Raw genomic sequence first — 25,000 nt, forward strand, 5'->3', positions numbered from 1 at the left:
AAATCTTTTAACACAAAAACCACCCTTTCAAAATGGGCTGTAAATGAATTTAATTGCGTTAACAGCCTTCCTGTAGGTTTATGCATTCTCTGTGTAAAAATGATAACATTCCTATGTGGCGAGATTAAGCACCGTTGCCGTATAAGAAAAGAAATTGCTATCCACCTTACACGGATCATTATTAAATTGTCCTGGGCGTTCATTTCAACCGCAAACAAGCAACCAGCAAAAAATTTTGCGAGTCAGATTGAGAGGTAAGAGGCATAGATCTGTTGCTCCTAACAAAAGAATTTATCTCAAATGGCTGCAATTATTAATAACAAGCAACTGGACCAGCAAACCTGTGCAAACAATTGCTTGAAGTAATCAAACACAAGCTGAGGGTACATGGTTAGACAGGACAATGGAGCATCGTTACCCATAGACCCAAGGGCCTCTTTCCTGAAACAAAACATCAGGTGAATGAATTACTACATGGCTCAGGTCAAAACCATGCAAATAACACTATTGCATTGTACAATGCAGACTGCACTTTGCAGTTTGGATTCAGCGCATTGCGTATTAACTTTTGTCCAATGAAATAGACTACATGCACCTTTCAAATTTACAATTTTACAGTACTAATAACCCACTGACACCTCAACGCCCTAAAATACCCCCAGTTGACGAGTAAAATCATCTGGCCTTAGACAGAGTAAAATCTGTTAAGTCTCACTCCCTGGGGTCAATGGGTTACAGGAGGGGACGTTTTTTTTACTGCTTCACCTTTGCCGTAATGCCCAAAAGAAAATGAAACATGTTCCCTCTGTATAATAATTATGCTAACATCAAAAGTTAAATGATAGAGAACATTACAATCAGTTTTCTTCACCATTGTACCAAATATTAATTATAGAAAAAGTAAAGGCTGAGCTGGCAAAATATCCCACTAACTTGTTCTTAACCATTGGCAAAATCAGCATGTTAAGATCCTCAAGAGAATAACCAAACATTGGCAGCCTTCTGTCTCGGTGAATTAGTTCCTTCTGTGAAGGTTGCTGTATCAAGGGCAAGGAATCTGCAGAAAGGTTCTTTGCAGCTTGGAATGCCATGTGGATGTCTTTGAGCGTCTTGACACCTTTTTTCAGCAGAGCACTACATGGTCGTAGGCTTGACATTTCATGTTTTAGCTCATGATCTTCAACAACAATGCCCACTGCAGTATCCACTAGAAGCATTCTGCCTGGTCGCAAACGTCCCTAAAATGTTAACGAAAGTTAATAAATGCGTCCCTTTAATCATAAATGGAAGGTTGATCTCTGGGTTGTACATGTATGTACAGTGTATCTCAAGAGGCTCCACCGACACTGGGACCTATGACCCCCTAAAAAAGTCTCACTCTTGGGAGAGAAAAGGTTAACAGCCTAGCTCCCACAAGTCTGCTAATAATAGCACTGAGTGATGGACCAATGAAACTAGTATTTTGACGGTAGTAGGTTTGCCGCCTTAAAAGGAGAACTCAGGTTTTGTCCCAGTATCTCAGAGTAACCAAAAAAAAATTATTTCTTTATACGTGTATTACATGCCTAACAATCGATCACCCAATGCAATTAAAGGTGGCCATGGTCTCACCTTACCTTTTGCACAATTTCTTCATCAGGGAAAGTGCTGACTCCAACTTCACTGGCCATCACCATGAACCCCTGCTTAGTAACATAGAATCTTGAAGGGCGCAGGCCGTTCCTGTCCAAAATGGCTCCAATGTACCGTCCATCAGAGAATGTGAACAGAGCTTTTTATAAAAAAGACATTATAAGACATTTACATAATGCAATTTGCATAGACCCTGCTCATCTAAGATCTTTGGTTGAATCTCATATAAGAATGTCTTGAATGCGAGATCCTACCAATTTCTTCTGAATCTAATAACACAACAGGATCCATCTATGTAGATCATTTGACACAGTTAAACGTTAGCTGAGATTAACACGTTCAGAAGAAATGGATCACTCTTAACTAATATTATGGTAATTAATTCTTACTCAACAGGCAAGACAATTTTCTTACATTTTTAATAGTGCATGACACTTAGTTTAAATTAAATAGCTGGCTCGGATTTGTACATGATGAAACTTCCTCTACAATGCAATAAAGGGGGAGATTATCCTATCCTGCCTGCATGTGACTATACCCCTTGATAATGGCCTTCCAATAAACATTGGCAAAGTTTGTTTTGTCTTGAAAGATGACTGGATATTAGCCTCATTTTTTGCAAACATGCAAAACTGAAAGTACCATTTTATCCAACCATCTTGATCTCACACTTAAGCCGCAAAAAAGTATGTCTTGTTGGTAAAGGATGTCTGCTTACCAGGACCATCCCAAGCCTCCATTGAACATGAAATCCAGTGATAAAAATCCTGCTTTTCCTTGCTCATCAAACTATTTCCCTGCCATGCCTCTGGAACCATTGTCATGACGGCCTTCAAATAAATAAACAGATAAAAATGAATGTAAAAGAAGTGGCTACCCATAACTTGAATCAAGTTGACTACATTAAAAAAATTAAAAAAAAAAAAAACAGAAAAAATAACTTTAAAATTGTCAGATTAATATCACTTCAGCATGTTTGTGGAAAATTATTAAACATGACTGCAATTCAATATGAAATCTACACTCAAAGAAAGAAAACCAGAGGAAAAAATTGTCTTTGCCTTTCCAAACTGACAACAAAAGACTGACTCGACAGTTTTACATTTACAATTGGAGAAAGTAATCAACACAAAATCATTTATGAAATGTTCTCCTAAAGCAACCCGCATGGCTGAGAAATTTGTTCGATTCTACTAGGTTAAAGCTCAAATCACAGTAACATGTGTAATAAAATTTGTAAGTACATGTAATAAACTGTTATGCTTCACCTCTGGAAGGGATCGACCTCCAGCCATGACGAGAAGTTCAAGCACATTATCAACAGTTCCAGAGTCTGAAAGGTCAGCTTCAATAACTGGAAAGAGCCTGTTGAAGATTACACTCCGTAACTCATTACATGTAATTAAATTTTAGTGTTGGCCTTTATAATGTAAGCTTCACAAAGTCAGATTGTCGTGTACTACGGTACTTTCAAACTATGACAACTTTAGACATTGCATGAAAATCATGTTAACAGCTTAAATGCTCATTGTTTTGCAGTCTTGCCACCCAGCTCTTATGCACTACCGACTGTTTTTCTAGGAACACATGAACTTTGGTTTTGCCAAATGCTGAACTCGTGACCAAAAAATTAATTATTGAGAATTCAATGTTGGTGACTGCATAGTTTGGTGGACTTGACACAGTTTTAGAGCAGTTGGAAAACTGATACCAAATTCCAATATGACCCAGTTTATGGCTAATTGAGAAGTCAAGTCAAGTGATATCAATTAAGTCCATGTAATTATGATCATCATCCAAATTTATTACTGTATTAGTTATTGTACAGAAAATGCGTGAACCAATTAACAATTATTCTTTGAAATCGAGGTGAGTAGTGGCAGAATAAATATTCAGCCACTATTCACCGAGATTGAAAAGAATAATAATTGTTTTAGTGTATACTCACGAAGTGATCTCAACAACATTTGCAGAAAAAAAACATCCAAAGTCAATTTAACTGACATCTCAATTCACGCGTGGAAAACGTGCAAGCGGCACAAAGCACGCGCGAAAGTGTTTACAGAAGCTTCAAACATGGCAAGTCTAAATAACCTTTGTTAAAATCCTCGTCACAAACAGCAAAATGGTCATTTAACACCGTTTAAATCAGGAATCTACATAGAAAGTCTGCTTGTTAAAACAATTTCACCGTTCGATCAAAGTTTTTGAGGTTCATTTGAAATGGAAATTGAAAGTGCAATTGAAAGGATCATTAAAATACAGCACAAATTCACATGTAAAAATATTTAGCGATACTACACCAATATATCTAATAAGATATATGTGATAGCAAGGTAGGAGCTTCATAGACATCACTGTTTAAACTGAATCCAAGTGGATGCATGGTCTCACTGGCAAAGTCCTAGTCTGCTAAGGGAGAGGGTGTGGTGGGTTAGATTCTTGGACTAGACCAACACTTGAGGTCAGAGGTACTGTAACGAGGAGAAAGTGCTACCTTTGCCCTGACAACTGCAAATGGTTAAGTCCTCCAACCTTCTCAAACAACGTTGAAGACCACACAAAAACTTTTCTCACAACCCTATAGTGTTAGTTAGTAACACCCTGGAAAATTGCCAAATGTTTACACAAAATAAAAATAAAAAGTAAAGCGACATAATGCTTAACTCACTTTTGAGTGTTGCTGCCATAATATTTACTAAACATTGTTCCTTCTCTTGTGTTCATGTTGTTGATGTTTCCTCTTATCGTGTTTATTTCACCATTATGGGCCAGATACCTAGAATAATTGTTTGATAGATATAATTCTCTTCACTCAGTTGTTATCAAAACAAATTGGTTTAGTGAATGGACAGGCTAGAGTCAATCCTTGGCCAGGTAGCGCTGAAAGCATGAAAAAGAAGGGGGTATATAGGGTAGGGGAGAAAAAGACTGCTTAAGGATTAAGGGCCATTAAAATGGAGGAACAGTATAAGCAAAGTAGAAAATGAAACCTGTTTGGATGAGCTCTCTCCCAGCTTGGGAACGTGTTTGTTGAAAACCTTCCATGGACCAAGGCAAAATGAGTCCTAGATCAAGAAAATATAACAATAATGACATGAGTAAATCTATTGGTCAATATTGTCTGAATAATAATTATATTACACTGCATTAGAATTAATTAATTATCAAAACATTGAGACCTACATTTTGCATAAGTCATAAAATTTGTTGTTGATGTTGTTTAGTCTTGTTTGTGGTACCAAGGATAAAAGTGACCTTGCTGTCTATGTGCCAACCATTATTTATACCATTTTCACACTATTTTTGCATTTATGTAAAAATTACAGCTGGCTTTGCATCAAAAAACAAGGTCTAATTATTAGGCCTCATTTAACAACATGGTACCTATAACCCAAACTGTAAAATGACCTATTTGTGGATAAGGGTTAGTGCAGAGAGCTCTCGCCTTCCTATCAACATGGACTGGGAATGAAGTTTTTTCTCCAGGCCGGGCAGTTGTTCGAGGGGTTGATAGCGCTATCCAGCAGATTAAGGGCGCGTTCGATTGACCCTATTCCGGAATAAGAATACGTGGCGTGATGATTAAAACGGTATGTTTGGCGCGTTTCGAAGCAGCAAGGATAACAAAAATATGTTTAAAATAGCATTTTAGCCGATGTTTGACAATTTTAACGTGAATCTCCATAAAAACGAAGGATTTCTAACTTATATTCCAAGTATATATATTCCTATTCCGGAATACGGTGAATCGAACGCAGCCAGCTAAAACTAGCAAAACCAATATTGAGTTATCCAATGGAATAGCGCTATCCACCCTTCTAACAACTGGGGCCATGCAGATACGTACACAAGTACATGTACCATCTCGCTTACCCCTCTCACCAAAAGCCACTTTTCATCTGGCCACAGTTGTTCAAAGGGTCGACAGCGTTATAATCCTCTGGATTATAACTCAATAATTGGTTTTCTATTGTTCATCTGGCCCTGGTTGTTCAAAAGGTGGATACCGTATTTACCCGTGTATAAGTCGACCTTTTATGGCCTCAAAAGAAGCTCCAAAAATCGCCCTCGACTTATACATGGGTCAAAGATTTCGAGCCAAGTTCCAGCTAAATAATTTATTGAAAATAAACATCATAATGTGGTTGTTGGGCATAACGAACGCAGTGGACGAAATACTTCAAAATGAATGATGAAAGACTTCAAAATGAATGTAATTGAGCAATTCCGGTTGAAATGAAAAAGGATTTGTTTTACTTTAAATGTTGAAGATACTCACAAGCACAAATATCAAATAGACACTGGAAATTTTCATTTTCCAAAGGCGGAAAGCTCTAAAAAACATTCTTGTTTCTTCAAATAAAACGCGATCCTTCAACGGCTTAGTAACCTGGCACAATTCCTCGTGTTTGCGTGCAAGCATGATCGTCACTCGTGTTGCCTGAAAATGCTGGTTGGTAATGATTGTTTTTTATTCTTTATACAAACCTGGATGATTTAAATGCTTTTGCAAACTTTGTATTGTTTGGTTATGAGTTTTGTTTTGTTTGCCATGTGACAAATTATAAGTCAAGCACCAATTAAACCTTGCACGTTTCGCATCGTTTTTGAAGTTATTTTCAAAGATTGACTCCTGCTTCTGTGATGTTGTGCTTATCCTCTAAAGCCCTTTATCCTTGACCAACGAAACAGGTTAGTTTGAGGTTTACATGTTCGATGTTCTGAGAACTTTTTCGAAATTCAAGGACAAAATGCCCACACATACAACAACGGCTGAACCACAAAACTAATAAGCGCTTGAGGCCCTTAATTTTTTGTGAATCCACAGTTCCAGAAATCGAAGAATGCAAGATTAATATGCCATGAACATTTAGCAAAGAAATTAAGAAATTGCTTTTTTTGCCATCAAAAATGGGGGGTCGACTTATACATGGGATCGACGTATACACGGGTAAATACGGTATATAACGCTATCCACCAGATAAATCACTATCCAGCAGACAAACATGCACTAGAAAATTAAAACCAATTGTGTTGTCCAGCGGATAGTGATTTATCTAGTGGATAGCATTATCCATTGTTTGAACAGCCAAGGCCTGATCTGCTTTGCAATAGATTTGATTTGATTCTGTATCACTAATTGTCTCCCCCCAATTTTTTTTTTTTTGGCTCCACTAATCAGCTGAGCACTTGTGCTATATAAGCCTGAAACTTTAATGAAGTGATTTATAATTATTATGGGTGTCAATCGTGGTTAAAAAGCACTCACCAATAGTCTTCAGACTGTAAATCAGGAAAGAATCCATGGAGCTGCACTGGCTTTAGCATTCCCTAGGATAACGAAAGAGAGCAGAAGATCTTTTAGTTTCAATTATTTTGAACAAAATGATACCAAATAATTATGCATGCATCAATTGTCTAGACCAAAGGTTTTACCTTGTAGACGATAGTGTCACTTGACAAGCTGCATATGTAGAAGCGACGATTTTTCGTTCCAATTCTATTTGTTGCCATTTTTCTCAAAAGGTAAACCTGGAAAATAAAATTAACCTTACCTTGTTTAGCAATATCTAATCACCAACAAAGTTCTGTTTATCATTGATCAGCTAAATCATCTTCATTACCAAAATTATCAAGAGATTCTTCAATTCATCTCTCCCAAAAATTTGCTTCTGTATGAACAGTCATGTGCCTGTATCTAGTCAGAGCTACTGTAGTTCAAGTACTGGCTCTAAGCTACCTTGTAAACAACTGCCAATAATTTTAACTGAAATCATCCTTGTTTATATATAATAACCCACCTGTTTCTTGAATGTTCCTTGGTCCAATGCACTTGTAACAAACACCTACACAAATTTGCAAATTAATAAATCTTGGAGGTGACAGTTAGTAATACATAGTAAGACATGTTATAATAAATCATTATAAGCTTATAAACATCTCACTGCCTGTTTTTTCCACAATCATGAAAGACATGAAAATTACATCCCCAAAAAAATAACTCTACACAGATGGGTAAAACTCAGTTTGGAAATATCTTTGTATGATCTGTGCAAAACACAGTGCCTGATAGTTCCCATCTCTTATGCTTTAATGGTAAATCAAATTGACACTCAACAGTCATGCATTAGGCAGAGTGGCCCAATGGTTAGGGCGCTTGCCTTGAGATCACGAGATCCCGGGTTCAAGACCCGCTCTGATCACTGGTTGAATTTGATCCTGGTAGTCCCTGGTCCCACCTGTATTTGTAAATAGCCAACTGGTTTGCCTCCGGCCAGTTGGGATTCTTAACAATTATTGTTGTTGTTGTTCTGTTCTGTCTTTTCATTGTGTTTCATTGGCCCTGAAAAGCCCCTATGGGGAGCGGTCAATTAAGTATGCAGATGTATTGCATTGTATGCACTCATGTCAAGGACTGTGTCATTGTATAGGGTGCTAAAAAAAAATTAATACGTAGTGGCCCCACCCTGAAGTCTGACCCTTTACCCTTTTACACCATTTTTGGCAGAAAAGATACCCACTTTGTATACCTTCCATTGGAAAATAGTACCCCTTTCACAAACCTACTTAACAACACTGCATCCCCTTTCTAGCCCATAGAATAAAGTTAATGAACTGGCGGTGGCGCTCTGGAGGAGGGATAAATGTCCTGCTTAATGTCACATTCAAAGCCAACAAAACTCAAGGGACTGAAATCAAGCGTACCTTGACTAAGCAGGGCATTCAAGTTGTACTAAAAGACGGTGTCAAAAAGATGAAGTAAATGATAAAGTCAAAAGTGTGCCAGGTTGCTCTAACTGGCCTGTCTTGTGAATAAATCGCTAAAACAGGAAGTCTTCTTATCAGTTTAATGCTGCGTTCAATTAATTAAAACAGTACAGTCATAAGGTACGTGTCTTCAAAATATTTTAATGAAAGGCCCTTTTAAATATCTAAATGACAGATTTCGATACCCTTTCATATACTTTGACTCGTGAAATCCCTACCCTTTCATGTACCTAAAGAGTGAAAAAGGTACACCTTTCGGGCGGAGCCTCCTCATACAGGCCATTATAAGGAGTATCACCCCCTTCCCGCCCCCGGGTCTGCACTACAGGCCAGATATACGTTCCACGTGAATACCTGTCTAATGAGAGGTTGGCTCTCCATGGCAGTTTTCCCAATTTCACTGTTATCAAATGGCACATCCCTCCAGCCTAAAACCTAAAAATGAACAGTATGATAGAAACACAAAAGGACATTAACATATTATTTCGAATTGTCCTCAACCAGGTACCAATGCTAGCAAGACAAGAACTTACTTCTATGTTGCACTCCTTTGCTAACTCTGAAAACATATTTTCACATACTTTGGCCTAACATGGAAGGAACAGAAAACTTGATAAGACCCATCAATCTCTCGAAATGTTACAGCACTGATCCTGCAAATAACAACACAAAGATAAACAAGTTTACGTACCTTGTTTGGATCTGTGTCAATGAAGAATATTCCGGTTGCATAATCACCTTCTGCAGGTAGCTTGAATCCTAATTTATTTTCTCTGAAATGATGACGGCACACAGAGATGCGATTATGTCAACTTTATCTCAACCCAGTTACTAGGGGTGCAGGCCTGGCGCAGTGGTGAGAGCACTCACCTACTACCAATGTGGCTCAGGTTTGATTCCCAGACTTGGCGCCATGTGGGTTGAGTTTTTTGGTTCTCTACTCTGCACCGAGAGGTTTTCTCCGGGTACTCCGGTTTCCCCTCTCCTCAAAAACCAACATTTGACTTGATCTGCATTAATTGTTAATTTCAATTTACAGTGTCCCAAATTAGTGCTCCAGCGCTAGAACGACTAGACACTTAAATAAAGTTCCTTTCCTTTCCTCAGGCACCCCAGTAGACAAGTAAAATCACCTTGCGTTAGACAGCGTAAAATCAGTTAAGTTTCACTCCCAGGAGTGAATGGAGGGGACATAGTTTTCAACATAGTTTTTGACAGCAGGTACAAAACGCAGGTCTCAGATCACAGGTCGTTGTTTTAGCAATACAGAAAGTGTCCTAAACATCCATTAAAGGCCTACATGTAATGTTAGCATTTGTAAACGGTTCCGGTTGTTTTCTGTATTGATAAAATAATGACACGAGACCTGAGACCAGTGTTTTGTACCTGCCCAGTTTTTGACTGGTTAAAGGCCCACATTCGCCCAAAAGTCATTGCGCACCGTGAGTGAATTTCATGTAACACGAAATTACCTAAGTATCTGACATGTTGTTTCCCACGTGATTCGCCTGAGTGCCTTTAGCCAATCACATCATGTATTTGGACAAGTCGTCATTTGAAAAACAAAAACAAAGTGGCCTGCGATTGAAGTTTTTTCTCCAGGCCCCAGTTGTTGAAGGGGTTGATAGCACTATCAAGCTGATAAACACTCCCAAAACCAATATTGAGTTATCCAGTGGATAGCGCTATCCACCCTTCTAACAACTGGGACCATGCAGATACGTACCCAAGTACCATCTCGCTTACCCCTCTCACCAAAAGCCACTTTTCAAACAAACGACCCCAATGACTTTTGGGTGAAGGTGGGCCTTTAACTTAATCCATTCACTCCCGGGCACCCCTGGGGATGCCCCCATTTGACGAGTGAAATCGTCTGGAATTAGACAGTAAAATACGTTAAGTCTCACTCCCAGAAGTCAATGGGCTGAACAACCACACAAATGTCCTAAGAATGTTGCATGTCCACTGAAATAATTGTATTTGCTGCAATATTAGTAACCCAAAGTTCAGCTTTGATGGGCCATTCACAATCAGGTCATCATGTGACCTTTTAACTTATAAAGCCGGAGCTTCAAGTCAATCAATATATTATTCTCCATGTTACCAGTTTGTCACAAATGGCTTATTCATGTTCTTTCCAGTATTCCCCTACCATTACTGATTGATCATGTCATGTTATTCACACATCCAGTTTTATTACTCAAGGGATTGGACTAATATTTTTTGTTGTCACTAGCATTTACCCCCTTGTCCTCACGCTTACAACCACCACTTTCAACAACAGTATTGCCATCATCATCGATCTGGTCACCATTATTTCTACCACCTGCCATAATTACTACCACTACTGTAATAATCAGTATTATCATCATCAATACTGAAACTATCACCATGATATTGCAATAATAATCATTGCCACCACAACTAATATTGTCATCATCACTGTCACACCCACAATGGAAGGTCATCAGCGACATCATCACAACATTCTCATGAATGACTGTCTGTCATTTCAGGGCCAAGCTGCTTGAAGAACAAGGTTAGGCTTACGTAGCAAGGTGTAGTTATTCAAGTGACACTTCATTCTGGAGAAAAACTAATACCCTTTTAACAACTAAGCCCAGCACTGAAAAGTCTCCTTGCCTCAGTACAGCTGCAGTAAGATACTCACTGTATAACTCGTTGGTAGAATGCATGCGGAACTCCAGTCATAACCCCAGCTCCATCTCCACAATTCTCTTCGCATCCAACAGCTCCTCTGTGTTTCATTCTCTCCAGCACTGTGAGTGCTTCTGACAAAACCTACAAAAAAATCATTATCCCTAATTATATAGATGCATATGGATTTCAATACGCATCACAAAGTGTCCCTTGCAAGCTCTTTTCCCCAACTGCAACACCACTGTGACTCGCGCCTCGGAATATAGACAATTTAAGTCACAAAGTGTCCCCCAAATACTGCTCCTCAAATAACGATAAGCAGTTGCATTTACCCTAAGCCAGGGCAAGAAACTTTCTTTTCAATTCACTTGTCCCTTGGGACAAGTACAATGTGTATTTTGCTTGTCCGAACCACAAAACTACTTGTCCAAAAATAGACAACCACAACAATACTAAAGGGTAATATATAAACTTCATATTTCATTTTAGCTCTTCTGCCACGCTGGTTGAAACTTTCTTATGCGCTTCGTTTCATACTTTTTCTTGTTATCTTCGCTTTTTTTCTTTTTGGAATGAACATCATTTGCTATTACATGTACCATCATCTGCATCATGTGTTTCCGTTGCTGACCTCTTTAAAAAGCTAGTAAGTGTCAACTGAGACAAAGACATGACACTTGAGGAAAAGCCCTGCAACTCGCTGAAACATGACTGACAAGCACGTGCGATATCGTGAGCCTGCTATAATGTTGTAAAGCAGGACTCACATGGAATTTAATGGCAGCACCTCGCACGACGAAATCAAACACACAACGTAAACAAAATGATATTTTATTTTACTTTCTGTAAGAGCTACTTATTTTTTAGAGCACTTAAGTTATTAATTATGGAAAGAATATTTTATTATATATCCAAAGAAAACAGATAAGTATAGTTTCTTAACTTTTTTTAAGTTGGACCTCTACACCTCAGTCGTCCATTCGGACAACTGGGATCACGTTTTTCCTTGTCCGATTGGAAAAGTTACCCGTCCCAGACGTTCGGACGGCCCAAGTTTCCCGCCCTGCCTAAGCTAAAAATAATGCTAACCTTTACCCTTACCTTATTGTTAGAAATAGGTAGCAAAGGTTTAGACTGCATGCCTCGGTTCTGAACAACATTGTGTTGGGGAGCTATAGGGGAAGGGGGTTTAATTGGTCTTGATCTTACCTAATTATTGGAAGCCCATGATTAAGGGATTGTGAGATTTGAGTCATTTTCATACTGAAGGCAGTACCCTGAGAGATGAAATTATTGGTTGAAGGCTTAGATTGGACTTGCTTTATCTGACCTAATTGATGATATTTTTATAAAGAGATCCCAAAATCTAGTGGAAAAGTAATTTTGGTAAAACTGTTTTCAGTTCTAGTATGTTAAGGGTGACTTCGAGCACCAACAGCCTGTAAGTACATATTAATTGCTTAGTCACTGAGATCTCTTGAATGTGTAAGCTCAGAGGACTACACCTACAATACACTGGACAGGTATAATTTAATAAAATCCTTGAAATAAATGAAGAATGTATATAGCCATAATTCACTTAATTCTGTTTTATTATTTTTTACGCATTAAATCTCAATATTTTTCTGATTTTAAAACATTTAAATTAATCTTTCAAATAAGGGATGTTCCATCAAAGACTGCTAGCCATGTTTCAGTTTTCTCTTTCATGCCACCACATTTTAGGAGATACAGTGTACCTACTGTACAGCATCTGTTTTGATACCAACTGAGTCAAACAACAGTGAAAGATGTTTGTCAAATGATTGCAAACTGGCAATTATAACAGCCATGTCCAGGGTTGTAGGCAGTTATCTCTTATTTTAAAGAAGAGGGATAGTAAGGGATAATTTAGTTTGCTACTCATCCTTTCTTGTAGTGTTAGGGGCAAACTTTGAGTGCAGATTTCTTTTGCATATATTTCTGATTTTGTTTCTGTCATTTGCTAGTATTTCTGCACATTATTTTAGGGATAGCTACATTTTTCAACATGCCCCTAGACGGTGATGACAATATTATGACAGCCCTGATAATTTACCAAAAACTTTATGGAAAGACAGAACTACAAAAACCTTCACGACAATGTAAAAAACATGATAACAATAAATTATAGGAGTTTAGAAAGTACATTATTTTGTACGGCCAGTCTTGAAGCTGATGGCCAATATATCAGCATTCAATAGTTATATTTCCTTAGAATGGAAATTATTTGATGGAATTGAAAAAAAAAACATATTCATTATTAATTACATTTTTCAAACATTGGTCCTTTTTGACCAATTAAGTTATGAAATTAATGTTAGGAACTGATGACGACTGTTAGCTAAGAATAACTTTGACCTTCAAGAGTACCTGACTTTCATAATTTATGGTGTTTATGGCTACACGTATTTTAGCACAAAACACTTTGGTCAAATTCTGAAAAGATGTATTAGTCAAAAATTGCATAATTGCATAAGAGCGAGAGAACCCAAACTTTCTTCAGTTTCTTCAGATGATAGAAAGCAATGTTACTGAAGATTGCAGTTTTATGTAAATTCAACACAGGTTACCAATAGACGGTTGGCGTCCGATCCTGTGAATAACTGTTTGAAGTGAACTACTTAAACAAAAAGGAAATTAATAACAAATGCAATAGCTAAAATTAAGTAAATCCCATTACTAAAGAAGTTCCAACCTTCTGTATTTCAAGGCATTTTTTGCCAGAAATCTAGCAACAGCATTCATCTTTCTTTTCTTTAAAGCATACTCCATTAAAAAAAAGTGGATTGCAACTTCACAAAACTAGACTAAGTGCCTTTTTAGGTTCAATTCTTGATTAACAGGCCGAAGTGGTAAAAAAGATAAACAATCATGCAGAGAGAAATGTTATTGCAACATCTGAAATAAGTAGCAGTACTCCAGCAGAGAGAAAATTCTATCTGTAGCAGACCAGTAAAATAACTGAGAAAAACACTCTTTTCAACAAGCTTGACAGAGGTACAGCTATTCTCAATGATTCTCAATGACAGAGAATTAAATTAATGTACTTAATATTCTTGAGAGCTCAAAAATAAACCCAACATGACAAACTCTCCTTTAGCTACAGTACATAATGAATATTTTTAATTCTGTGTTTTCTTAAACTTAATTTTATCAGAAATTTGCTTGACAGCTTGATCCGCAATACTTTTTAAATATTTATATATTAAGGCGTGGATCCTGTTTTGGCATTGCTCCCAACACTACACTTTTAATAGTAGCTTCCCTCATGTCTTTTGTGAAATCTCTACTGAAAACCAAATAATGAAGTTTCAGGATTAAAACTCTGACATGCTCAAAAAACCCTAACCTTGTACTGTTAAATTTCCATCGTAAAGGTACCTCTGATAACCAAACTTAAACATCACAACAAGTTTTGCAGTCAAATTCTCTAATAAAGAGTACAGCCCTAAAAACAGCTTCAGACAAAACACTTTCATACAGAAAGTTTCAAGGTACATGAATATTTTAAGACATAATTCTATTTCCATCTAAAGCTTTAAATTTCATTTTTCAAAATGTTATATGATCACTGAGGCAAAGGGAGGGTGAAAAGCAACACAAGAGGGTGCGGTTTTTTGTTTATTGGTTGTGTGCCAAGGCATGTTGTAAAAAAAAAACAACACAAGCTGGGTGGTGGTTTTTTTTTATGAAAATGTTTGAATTATTTACAGGGAAAAACCCTGAGAGAATGCCAAAACTTAATCCACAACAAGACCACACAAACTTAAGAACACAATCAGCATTCACAGTCTTAAAATATTGATGGCAAAATGTACAAAACTGCTGATAAAAAAAGCGTGAAAACTAAGGCCTCAATCATGCCAGAAATCAAGCCAAAAAATATTTTCATACATTTTAATTTGCATCTTTCTGGTGGAAAACAGCTACAAGTCTTTCGGAAAATTATTAAAATAAACAATTTTTTGCGGGTTTTTCTTTGCAGGATACGCACACGTGACAAGCGTGGTAAAAATTAATTAAATTAAATTAATGGCGTTGTGAAAATGCCTCGCAGTTAACAATCATTCGATTGTCTGAAGTTACTACCGAAAATATTTGTACGGCGAACAATGCCTGGCGAGATTGTATGCTCAAATTTATTATGTAACTCCTCTTTTTTTCTGGAATCCAAAAGAAGCAATTGCTCTGGACGTCGTGGAAAAACAACTTTTGAGATCAAGCTAAGTAAGCTTAATATTTAATGATGTGAACGAAAAAGTGCCTCTACATTGCGTAAAACACTAAAAGCAAACGATTCGAGTAAATAGTCTTCGTAGAGAAATTCCAAAACTGCGAAGAAAGGAAAAAGGGAATTGAATGCGTGCTCTTTGTACATGTACGTACAGTAAGCGGACAGGAATCTCTTGTTACCAGGCTGCAAAAAGACTTAAGAAATTATTAAATGCTTATTTTAACTGTCGCTTGATCAGGTCGATCACGTTGGAACGCGAAAAATGAATTAAGGATCGGCGCGCGTTGAAAACACGCACAGCGCGGCCTCAATCACTCATGCAAAAACAATCTTATATGCCCTCGTTCGCTTTTAATAGAACGAATGCACATTTCTTGAACTCGAGAATCGTAACCATCTTTCGTGTAATATAATTACCAGACAAATGGCTGAACGAAGTTAATCAAAAAATCACTCACCCGGTTGCTTTTTTCTCCATCGATCTTAGCCACAAAACCAACACCGCATGCTTCTTTTTCGAGGCCCGGCGAGTAAAGGCCTTGTTTCGGTGGGTAGCTGTGCTTAGAAAGCACCATCTTGTTCCACTTTACTTGTCAGTATACCGTTGTTTAGACTTTCCACGATGCTGTGTCGTTAAAAAGTAAAATTACAAAGTTACGGGAAGGTACAGGTCGTGCAAGTCATGTTTTTGTTTCTAAGTTGTATGGACTTTGGCGCTAAAGCACGTGATACCAGTAATACAATGCCATGTGCAGGTCCTCAATAGGTCGATAGGAGGAAAATCATGACTCTGGAATAAGAACTAAGGAAATCGAACTATGAGCCGTAGTGTTGGCAAAAAGTGAAAGAGACCAAAAACAATGAAAAATCTCTTATCATAGGGTACTTCTCTAATATTACTGCTTGGTCGATAATTATGGCTAAAATGAAAGAAATGACAGCATATCAACAAGTTTTCGCTTAGTTGGCGAAGAGAGAGCACTTTTAGTAAGCCCAAAGTTTCCGTTTTTGATAAGAGCGCAACTTAAATAATGATACTGTTTACGGTATTCTACTTCCAAAAAAAAAATTAAAATCAGTTAATTTACCACATACTTTTTACAACATACGCTCGTTGATATCGAAAATGAGTGGGAGACCTCGATAAAACCGTAGGGCCTTTGCTACGTACGAGGCCTCTTTTCGATAACGTGGATTGTGCAGGCATTTAGAGTCTGCTAGTCTGAAAGATTTGAACATTGTCATAAATTCTTGTCTTCATAAAGCTTCATCCCATTTCATTCGCTCAGCAGAGCTATTGCTCTAAGCTGTAAATAAACGCGGTGAGAAATACAACCTCATGGCCCAGCTACCGAAATCAACTTTACCTGGTACTATATAAAATGTCTCTGCCTAAATCACTGAAAGGAAAAAATATTTCAATGCATTGAAAAGAAAGACGAGAAAAGTTGTTTCACTGTGAGTTCATTTCTTTTCTCTGCTTTCAGTTTAATTTTCATCAGGGTTGTAAATGTCGCATTTTAGTATTCCTACGATCCAAATGCACTCCCTTCCTAATTTTCTCTCCGCGTGCCATACGCGTTCTGTCAGTTGCACCAATTTATTCTGCAGAGCATTTCTTTGTAGCATTCTGGCACAAACACAAAATGACGATATAGAAATTGTTGCCCATTAGCAGGAGGAAAACAAACTTCTTTGTTTATAGTGTAACAAAAATTGGTACGAAAACGTGACTTTCTAAGGATATTTCGCTGAGTAATAACACCGGTTTGGGTTTTTCGCAACATAACGATCCCCAAGGACCTGAAGGACTACGGAAATTACATCTTCCGGAATAGAACCAGGTTAGTAACCCTGATTCCTGGTGTGCAAGAATACAAGACAATTATAAAGGAAGTGAGGAGCAGTTGCTCTCGTGCCTCTCTATGTCACCTGTACACAGCTTGCTCTGCGCACTGTTTCATGACATAGTGCAAACATAGTCGAGTGATTGTGTTACGGAACTGTCAGTTACCGACCAACTGTTAAAGGTGAGAGAATTCAGGAGAAGAATAATTTTCAGAAGAAGAATGTTTCAGCAGAAGAAGAAGTTTCAGAAGAATGACAAAATGAAAAACTGAATGAACAAACAAAAGGAATGAAAAACATTTCCAAAAATGGATTTGAAAAAAGAGTTTTTCTTTCGAATTTTACGTGACGTGTTAACATGCCCTGTCGTTAAGGATCAAGAAGTTTGGACAAAAATCCTTCTGGTAGACGTTGTATCGAATTGATGACCTGATCGGCGTAATTTGCACAATATCGGACAATACAGACGGACGGGGAGGACCACGCCGATAGGAGACTATTGTTTTGTGTTGTGAGGTCGCGTGTTTCCCTTCTGTCGTGACAGTCGGTTCACGCTGGAACGTATTATGTCACTCAATAGATTTATATCTTTTTGAAATAGTGATTGTTTTCTGATTGAATAAAGCTCAAAGATCTTTGCCAGAAAGTATGATAAGGCAGAGTCGAGGAGAACTGAGAAGTTTTTTTTTTTCCTGGTAAAACAAATTCATTAGTTGAAACTTGTCTCGTAAGAATTCTCCTAGAATGAGTTCCCGTCAAACTATGACAAGATTAAATTTGAATTTTTAGCCTTTTGTGAGGATTATTTCCGGCATGTAAAGTACGTAAAATATCGCAATAGTCTCGTGTCTGTAAAGATCGTACAACTTAATACTTCCGGATGCCACACAAGCCGCTGTGCATTATCGCGTTACATGGAGTTTATCGCGGGATTACTTAAACACGCGCGCGCGAGTAAATCGATGGTTCCTGGCGATGACCAAAATAAAAGCGGACTCTGGGGACAAGAAAGGAATCGATTCTCGCTTTGCGCAAAAAAGTCACAATATGGAGCAAGCAACCATCTATTTACATCTATTTACATTTACATCATGTTACATGGCGCAGAGCGGCTATTGTTTGTAGGACATATACTTGCCTTCTGGCATAAATAATTACTCTTGTCTCACTTGAACTCTCATGTGGGCTCTAAATGGACTCCAGTTGTTTGCGGTTAGTCTCTTACAAATGCAAATCTACAAGAAAATTGCTGGGACTTTCGAATACCCATTGGAATAACTCCGCGATGATCGATATTCCGCTAGCTACGTTGACACTAAAAACTAGAAACCGCAAAACGTGCCAAGTTTTCATCAGGTGCTATGGAAAGTTTTTTATTATAAAGTAAATTTACACGTTCCGATTAAACTTCAATTCTCCCGGAAAAGCTATCCGATCAGGAAGCTTTAAGCCGGAAAGGCGAATTTGATGAGTTAAATCGTCATCCTCAAAAGATGTAAGTACATCTGAATTTTTACGGGATGCAGTTCGGAAATCGTGCTGGTAGTTATATTGTGGGTGTTATGAGAAAGGAGAAGATGTAGAGAGAATTAGTTCCGTCATGCCGCACTTGTTAAACATCTCGAAGGAGTCTGTTTAATTAGTAGAAATCGGTTAGGAAACCAAACACATGTTAATACCAGTGCGTTGTTGTCGATTTATCAGATTTATGATTGGTCTTTGGCCTCCTTAAAGTAAAAAAGAATACATGTATGATTGCACGATTCTTTTCATTTCACAAGTCTTATGCAGGCTATACAGTATTTAGAAATTCTGTAAGATTTCTCAGTCCTAAGGAACTTGTAACAACATATTTGGAAAACAAATCGAGTGCAAATAAGCTTGCATTCAGCTCAGTATGAGAAAAACTCCGTTGGGATATCAAATAACTATCTGCACACAGTAAAGGCCCGGCCAGTTATGGGAAAAGAATAAAACATTTCCCAGTTCAAAGGTGTTCAATACACTGCTTGTAAAGGAAGCTGAAACAGGGAAAAAACTCAAAGGGAAGATATTATGGAGAAGAACAGGCGATTTCGTTTAAATTAAAGAACAGGTTGACGAAAAACGGCTCTTACATAATCATACGCTTCATTAGCCACTTAAGAGTATACTGCAGCATTTTGCGCAATTTTCGCTTAAATATGGCGCACACTTCTCTTGTGTTTCAAATCATGTTAGCTTCCAAACGCACGCCATAGAATAAGCGTTAAGCCAATTTTCAATTACTTAGCATCGAACCATTTCCCGTTCGAGAAACAGCCAGCATAACAGACTGTAGTAGGCATCCTTCTGTCTCGAGAGACAATGGTATGCGCTATGTAGTCATTGGGTCTGCTGGGAGCAGCGTCACGAATGGTGTTCGGGAATATCCACACTCCAAAATTAAACACTCGAAACTTAGACTGTATACGTATATCCTTCTTTATTCCCAACAATGATCCACGTTCGCTCACACCGTACATACATTCCAACTAACAACAACTCTCCTTCTTTTGTTTTGGCATTTAAAGGTATAAGATATGTATTGTTCGCATATGATAAGTACGTGTCATATTCTTATCTCCTAAAAACACATCGCGCACGGTACGTTCAAAAGCAATTAACTTGTCAATTCCAAATACATCCTTATCTATACACGCGATCAAAGTTTCTGTCATCTTTACAATACTAATACCGGCTAAGTTAAGAGTAGGGAACGAATTGTTGCGTTACGTAACACGGTATATTTCCCAACAAATGGCTCAGCGGCCCGATCCTTGAATGACAGTCTCTGCCGCAGCCGACACACACAAATTCGGAGTGAAGGGTGTCCGCTGGGTTCTCTTGCCTCGCTTTCCTCCTTTCTCTCCTTTCCTTCAGCTGTGAGATCCTCTTCTCTTCGCCCGTCCTGACCCCACTACTGACAGCGTAGCGCCAGCCACCGCGATCAAGTGCAAGCGCCTTCCAGCTCGCTGTGTCAATGCCTGTGAGTTTCAGGTCACGCTTGCAGACATCCTTGAAGCGCAGTGCTGGCCGACCTATTGGGCGGCACCCTGTAGCCAACTCACCGTACAAGAGGTCCTTTAGTATACGGCCGCCTCCATGCAACGTACATGACCGAGCCAACGGAGTCGACGCTTGCAAAGCACGAGATGCATGCTAAGAGAACCTGGGTTCTGCAGCACAGCAACATTGGTGACTTTGTCTTGCCATGTGATGCCCATGATCCGTCGCAAGCAGCGCGGATGGAAGCTTTCCAGGCGGTTCTCCTGTCTAGCGTATTTCGTCCAAGACTCGCTGCCGTGCAGTAAGGTACTGAGGACGCATGCCTGGTATACCTTGAGTTTGGTATTCAAGGTCAGCTGACTGTTTTCCCACACCCTCTTAAACAAAACGGCGGCAGCCTTGCCGATGCGCTTGTCGATCTCTGAGTCGAGAGACAAATTGCTGGACACAGTAGAGCCAAGGTAGGTGAAATGATCGGTGACCTCAAGAACCTTGCTTTTGATGCAGATAGTTGGAAGAGCCGGGACGCTCTGGCCCATGACGTTAGTTTTCTTGATTCTAATTGTCAGGGCGAATTCCTCGCAAGAACAGGCAAACCTGTTGATAAGGTGTTGAAGTCCTTCCTCGGTGTGAGCGATCAGGGCCTGCGTCGTCAGCAAACAGCATTTCTCTGAAGAGGACAGTCTGGACCTCGGCCTTTGCCTTCAGTCGGTACGGACTGAACAGTTTCCCGTCACTCCTGGTGTGCAGGTAGACCCTCTCCTCGGAGTGCTGAAAAGCGGAGTTCAGCAATACCGAGAAGAAGATGCTGAACCGAGTCGGCGCAAAGACGCAACCTTGTTTTACAAAATATTTTAAGCAAGAGCCGATACAACGTAGATTTGATTTTAGTGGTGTATTATATTTCGGCTGGCCAAACCAGCCTTCTTCAGGTACAATGAGAGTTTACATGGAATTGCTTCTATGTACATATATATATAGTAAATCGATGCTGACGTAATACTGGAAAAAATGTGATAAAACATGGCAGTTACAACGAATTTGAATTCAAATACTAAGAGTCACGGGAAAATAACGGAAATCACTCAAAATAATAAACTGAAATCTACTGAATACGTTTCTTCGCGGATATTAAGACCGTTGGGATCAATTGTCCTGCCTTTTGAAATTAAAAAAGCTTCCCTGGCCTTACGGATCGAGTCTCTGTTAGTAAATATTTTTTCGATAGGAATTAATAGCATGTCCTTAGAGATGTTGTGGGGAGAGGAATGCTCTGCGACTGTAGTAGGTTTGGATTTGATGTTAGCGTTATCTAAAGTGCGGCGGTGTTCATTAAAACGGTCTTTTAAACATAGTATCTCCTATGTACTGTAGATGGCATCTGTTGCATTGAATCATGTGGATAAGGTTTTTAGTTTCGCAAGTTATGTGGGAATTAATGGAGCGCGTTTCGCCAGTAGAGAAGAATGTGTATTTGGTTAGTCCATGGAAAATGTAAGGGCAGTTTTTGCCACAGCGAAAAGAGCCGGAAGGACGTGTGGAATTAGAATGAGTTGCATTAGGGGACAGTTTAGCTGTAACCAGCAGGTCTCGAAGGTTAGGGTAGATGTAGGAAAGCATTTTTGCAGCGGTCAGAAGAAAGAAGTAGATTGTAGTGCTTTTTATTATGCTGACGATGGAAGGAAGTGAATTAACTTCTATCGAAAAAATATTTATATGTACACAATTCCATGTAAACTCTCATTGTACCTGAAGAAGGCTGGTTTGGCCAGCCGAAATATAGTAAAGTAACACCACTAAAATAAAAATCTACGTTGTATCGGCTCTTGCTTAAAATATTTAGTTTCTCAACTTGTAACTACGCCGATCAGATCAAGCCACTGATCCAACGTACACCGACAGGAAGATTGTCCACGGTTGCTTGCTTCAAAACTCTTGGTTTACACCATTCATGATCTTGAAGGGCTCTGACGAGGCGCCGTTGTAGCTCACTGTGCCCTGCATGCCGTCATTGAAGAAATTGAAGGAAGCAATGATGTTAAGTAGCCTGGGGGGGGGGGGGGGGTGGGGGCAACCGATCTTCTTCAGGAGCTTGAACAGGCCACTCCTGCTCACAAGGTCAAAAGCCTTGGTAAGATCGATGAATGCGATGTAGAGTGGCATCTGTTGTTCACGGCATTTCTCTTGCAGTTGTTGAATGAAAAAAATCATATCGACCGTGGAACGCTCCGCCCTAAAGCCACATTGAGACTCAGGAAAAACGTGGCTGGCAAGGACTTGCAGGCGAGACATTACTACACGGGCAAAAACCTTGCCTACGACAATCAGCAAAGATATGCCCCGGTAGTTGTTACAATCACTGCGGTCGCCCTTGCATTTGCACAGCGTGACGATCTTGAAGTCGAGCATATCCAGAGGTACCTTCTCTTCGCTCCAGCAAAGGCACAGGAGTTCATGAAGTGGTTGCAAAAGGGCTGACTTGCCGCATTTGATGATTTCAGGGGGTATGCCATCTTCACCCGGTGCTTTGCCGCTTGCCAACGCATCAATAGTTTTGCTAAGTTCTTCCATGGTCGTCTCGGCGTCAAGTTCCTCCAGTACGGGAAGATCCTCGATAGCATCAAGTGCGTCTTGAGAGACTGTGTTTATTCTGGAGTAAGGGTCAAGGTAGTGTTCGACCCATCTTTCTGGCTGTTTGACCTGGGCTATGATGACTTCTCCTGTTTTGGATTTTAAGAGCGCAGTTTTCTTGACTGGCTTGCCTGTTGCTTGCTTGATGCCCGCATACTTGTCCCTGATTCCCTGATATTACCGGTGAGAGAGGCTTGCAGGATTCTCTCTGAGAGTTGAAGCCAGTAGTTTGTACTTTCTTGCCAAATATGAGCAGTGCAACACTGTAAATGGTGTTACGAAGAGAGCTCCATCTGTCCTCGGCACTCTGCTCATGGTGGTACATCAGAGATTCTTCAAGACGCTCTGCAAACTTCTGTATCTTGTCTGAGTAGGCAGTCTTGCTGGTGTTGATACGTGGCTGACCTTTCTTCTTGGAGTAATATATCAGAGAGTGATCAATGTTGCAATCGGCGCTGTGATAAGATCTCGTGTTGCAGACATTGTTGAGTGAGGCCCACCTGGTGATAACCAAGTCCGGCTGGTGCCAATGTTTTGACCTAGGATGTCTCCATGATACCTTGTGGTATGCTTTATTCTGAAAAAAGGTGTTCGTCCCATACAGGTTGTGGTAACAGCAGAGCTCAAGAAGTGTCTGATCATTTTCGTTCATTTTTCCTATACCGTGATGTCCCACGACACTTGGCCATGACTCTCGGTCTGCACCCACCCTTGCATTAAAGTCACCCAGGAGGAGAATATGATCTGACGATGGGACCATGCCGATAACAGTATCCAGGGACTCGTAGAACTGATCTTTCACTTCGGGTGGAGATTGTAGAGTGGGTGCATAGACACAGACCAGGCGAACGGTGCCTTCTTCTTTTGACGGTTGTAGTGTGAGGATTCTTGCTGTGCCATTATATGGAACCTGGATCATGCAAAGCAGCGTGTTCTTCACAGCAAAACCCACTCCATGCTCACTGGCCCCCTCGCTGCTCTTTCCTTGCCAGAAGAAGGTGTAATTTTTTACCTTCAGGGATCCACTGTCAGGAAGACGCGTTGACGTTCAGTCTTAGCAGTTCGCGGTCTATAATAGCTGTCTTGTGGGCGTCATCAACTGCTTTTAGGTCTTCAGTCAATCCAGTTCGCATGGTTCGTACATTCCAACTTGCTATTCGAAGAGTTGGAGTCTTTGTTTCATTCTTGCTGTATTTTCCTGGTGCAGGGTTTAACGATCCACTTGTCGAGTTGATGAGCTTTAAGCTCCAGGCACCCACTGAAGCAGGCGGATCGTGGTGAGTCAGCACCATGCTTGCTGGGGGCTGCCCAGCATAAGGCAGGAGATAGCTGACCAGTGGGATACGATGATCCCTCCCACCGTCGAAGACAACCCGTAGTGTCCAACTCTACGCCAATCGAGCGCGGACCTATAACTCGCAACTGCTGTCTTCCGTGTTGTGCTTTCACCGTGAGGGGAGACTGGAGTGGCAACTCTCCAGGGCGCAAGCCTGGGCGACGGTATATGGAGACCTTGTGCTGCCCAGACAACAGGGTACCCCTCTCGGTCGCACCGACGAGTTCCAGGGGAATGCAACGCATTACACTTGGAGCCGGATTGCCTGCAGGAACTGCCGGATGGTAACCGAATTGACGACCAACCGCGTTCGGGGCTCCAAACCGGATTTTCTGTCTGGGTTTACTCCCCTAGCCTTTTCCTTCCCGCAAGGAAACCTATTGGGTGTTATATCAGACTTGCCCTTGTCCTAGATGGATGGCCTGTCAAGGCTGTCGAGCTCCATCTACCCACCAAGTGCATGTCGGCCGGTTCGCGCAGGAGTTCAGTTTTCTTTTCTTTTGAAAGAGTCATAAGTGTGACAGATGGTCCTCACCTACCCTTCCCTTTAAACTGACGGCGTGTCCATTCCAATTTCTCTCGGACGGGTTGATTTTTCCTTCACTTCCGACATTTTGGTTATCCCATTCCCATTAAAACCATTCTTTTCATTAAGCATTTATTGCGTTAGAAAGCGTACCTTTGTTATAATTTGTAGGGGTGAACATTCACTAGAACCCAATCAAAACAGTTGAGTGATAAAGCTACCGCCCAAATATTTTCGATCATATGTTTCATTTTTATCTCGTCTACGTTCAACCATACCATATTACAGGATTTTTGTTTTACTAATTTAGCTG

The 25,000-nt window shown here is 39.8% G+C and overlaps 2 protein-coding genes across 3 annotated transcripts in view; both read right to left on the bottom strand.

Moving 5' to 3' along the window:
- The window catches only part of LOC138052646 (uncharacterized), a 79,518-nt gene that overhangs the window by 44,264 nt on the left and 10,254 nt on the right, over positions 1 to 25,000 (bottom strand). The window contains exons 2-16 of one of the 2 annotated variants that reach the window (XM_068899186.1): positions 15,778 to 15,944; positions 11,075 to 11,205; positions 9,095 to 9,176; positions 8,937 to 8,990; positions 8,758 to 8,838; positions 7,437 to 7,481; positions 7,072 to 7,167; positions 6,905 to 6,966; positions 4,626 to 4,700; positions 4,304 to 4,411; positions 2,901 to 2,997; positions 2,351 to 2,462; positions 1,617 to 1,771; positions 934 to 1,238; positions 342 to 441 (exon numbers count right to left, since the gene is read on the bottom strand). In XM_068899186.1, coding sequence (XP_068755287.1) covers positions 342 to 441; positions 934 to 1,238; positions 1,617 to 1,771; positions 2,351 to 2,462; positions 2,901 to 2,997; positions 4,304 to 4,411; positions 4,626 to 4,700; positions 6,905 to 6,966; positions 7,072 to 7,167; positions 7,437 to 7,481; positions 8,758 to 8,838; positions 8,937 to 8,990; positions 9,095 to 9,176; positions 11,075 to 11,205; positions 15,778 to 15,894 — 1,620 coding nt within the window. In that variant the 5' untranslated portion in view covers positions 15,895 to 15,944. Of the gene's footprint in view, positions 1 to 341; positions 442 to 933; positions 1,239 to 1,616; positions 1,772 to 2,350; positions 2,463 to 2,900; positions 2,998 to 4,303; positions 4,412 to 4,625; positions 4,701 to 6,904; positions 6,967 to 7,071; positions 7,168 to 7,436; positions 7,482 to 8,757; positions 8,839 to 8,936; positions 8,991 to 9,094; positions 9,177 to 11,074; positions 11,206 to 15,777; positions 16,025 to 25,000 lie in introns of those variants that run through there. The other variant, XM_068899185.1, reaches the window with a different exon arrangement.
- On the bottom strand, positions 20,753 to 23,744 carry LOC138054187 (uncharacterized). Its single transcript, XM_068900679.1, has 3 exons — positions 22,957 to 23,744; positions 22,616 to 22,844; positions 20,753 to 20,965 (listed from the first exon to the last, which is right to left on the bottom strand). Exons 1-3 carry the CDS (start codon positions 23,742 to 23,744, stop codon positions 20,753 to 20,755), a joined length of 1,230 nt encoding a protein of 409 aa, XP_068756780.1.

Source organism: Montipora capricornis, chromosome 6 (genome assembly GCF_036669925.1).
Source record: "Montipora capricornis isolate CH-2021 chromosome 6, ASM3666992v2, whole genome shotgun sequence".
In the NCBI taxonomy this organism is placed as follows: domain Eukaryota; kingdom Metazoa; phylum Cnidaria; class Anthozoa; order Scleractinia; family Acroporidae; genus Montipora; species Montipora capricornis.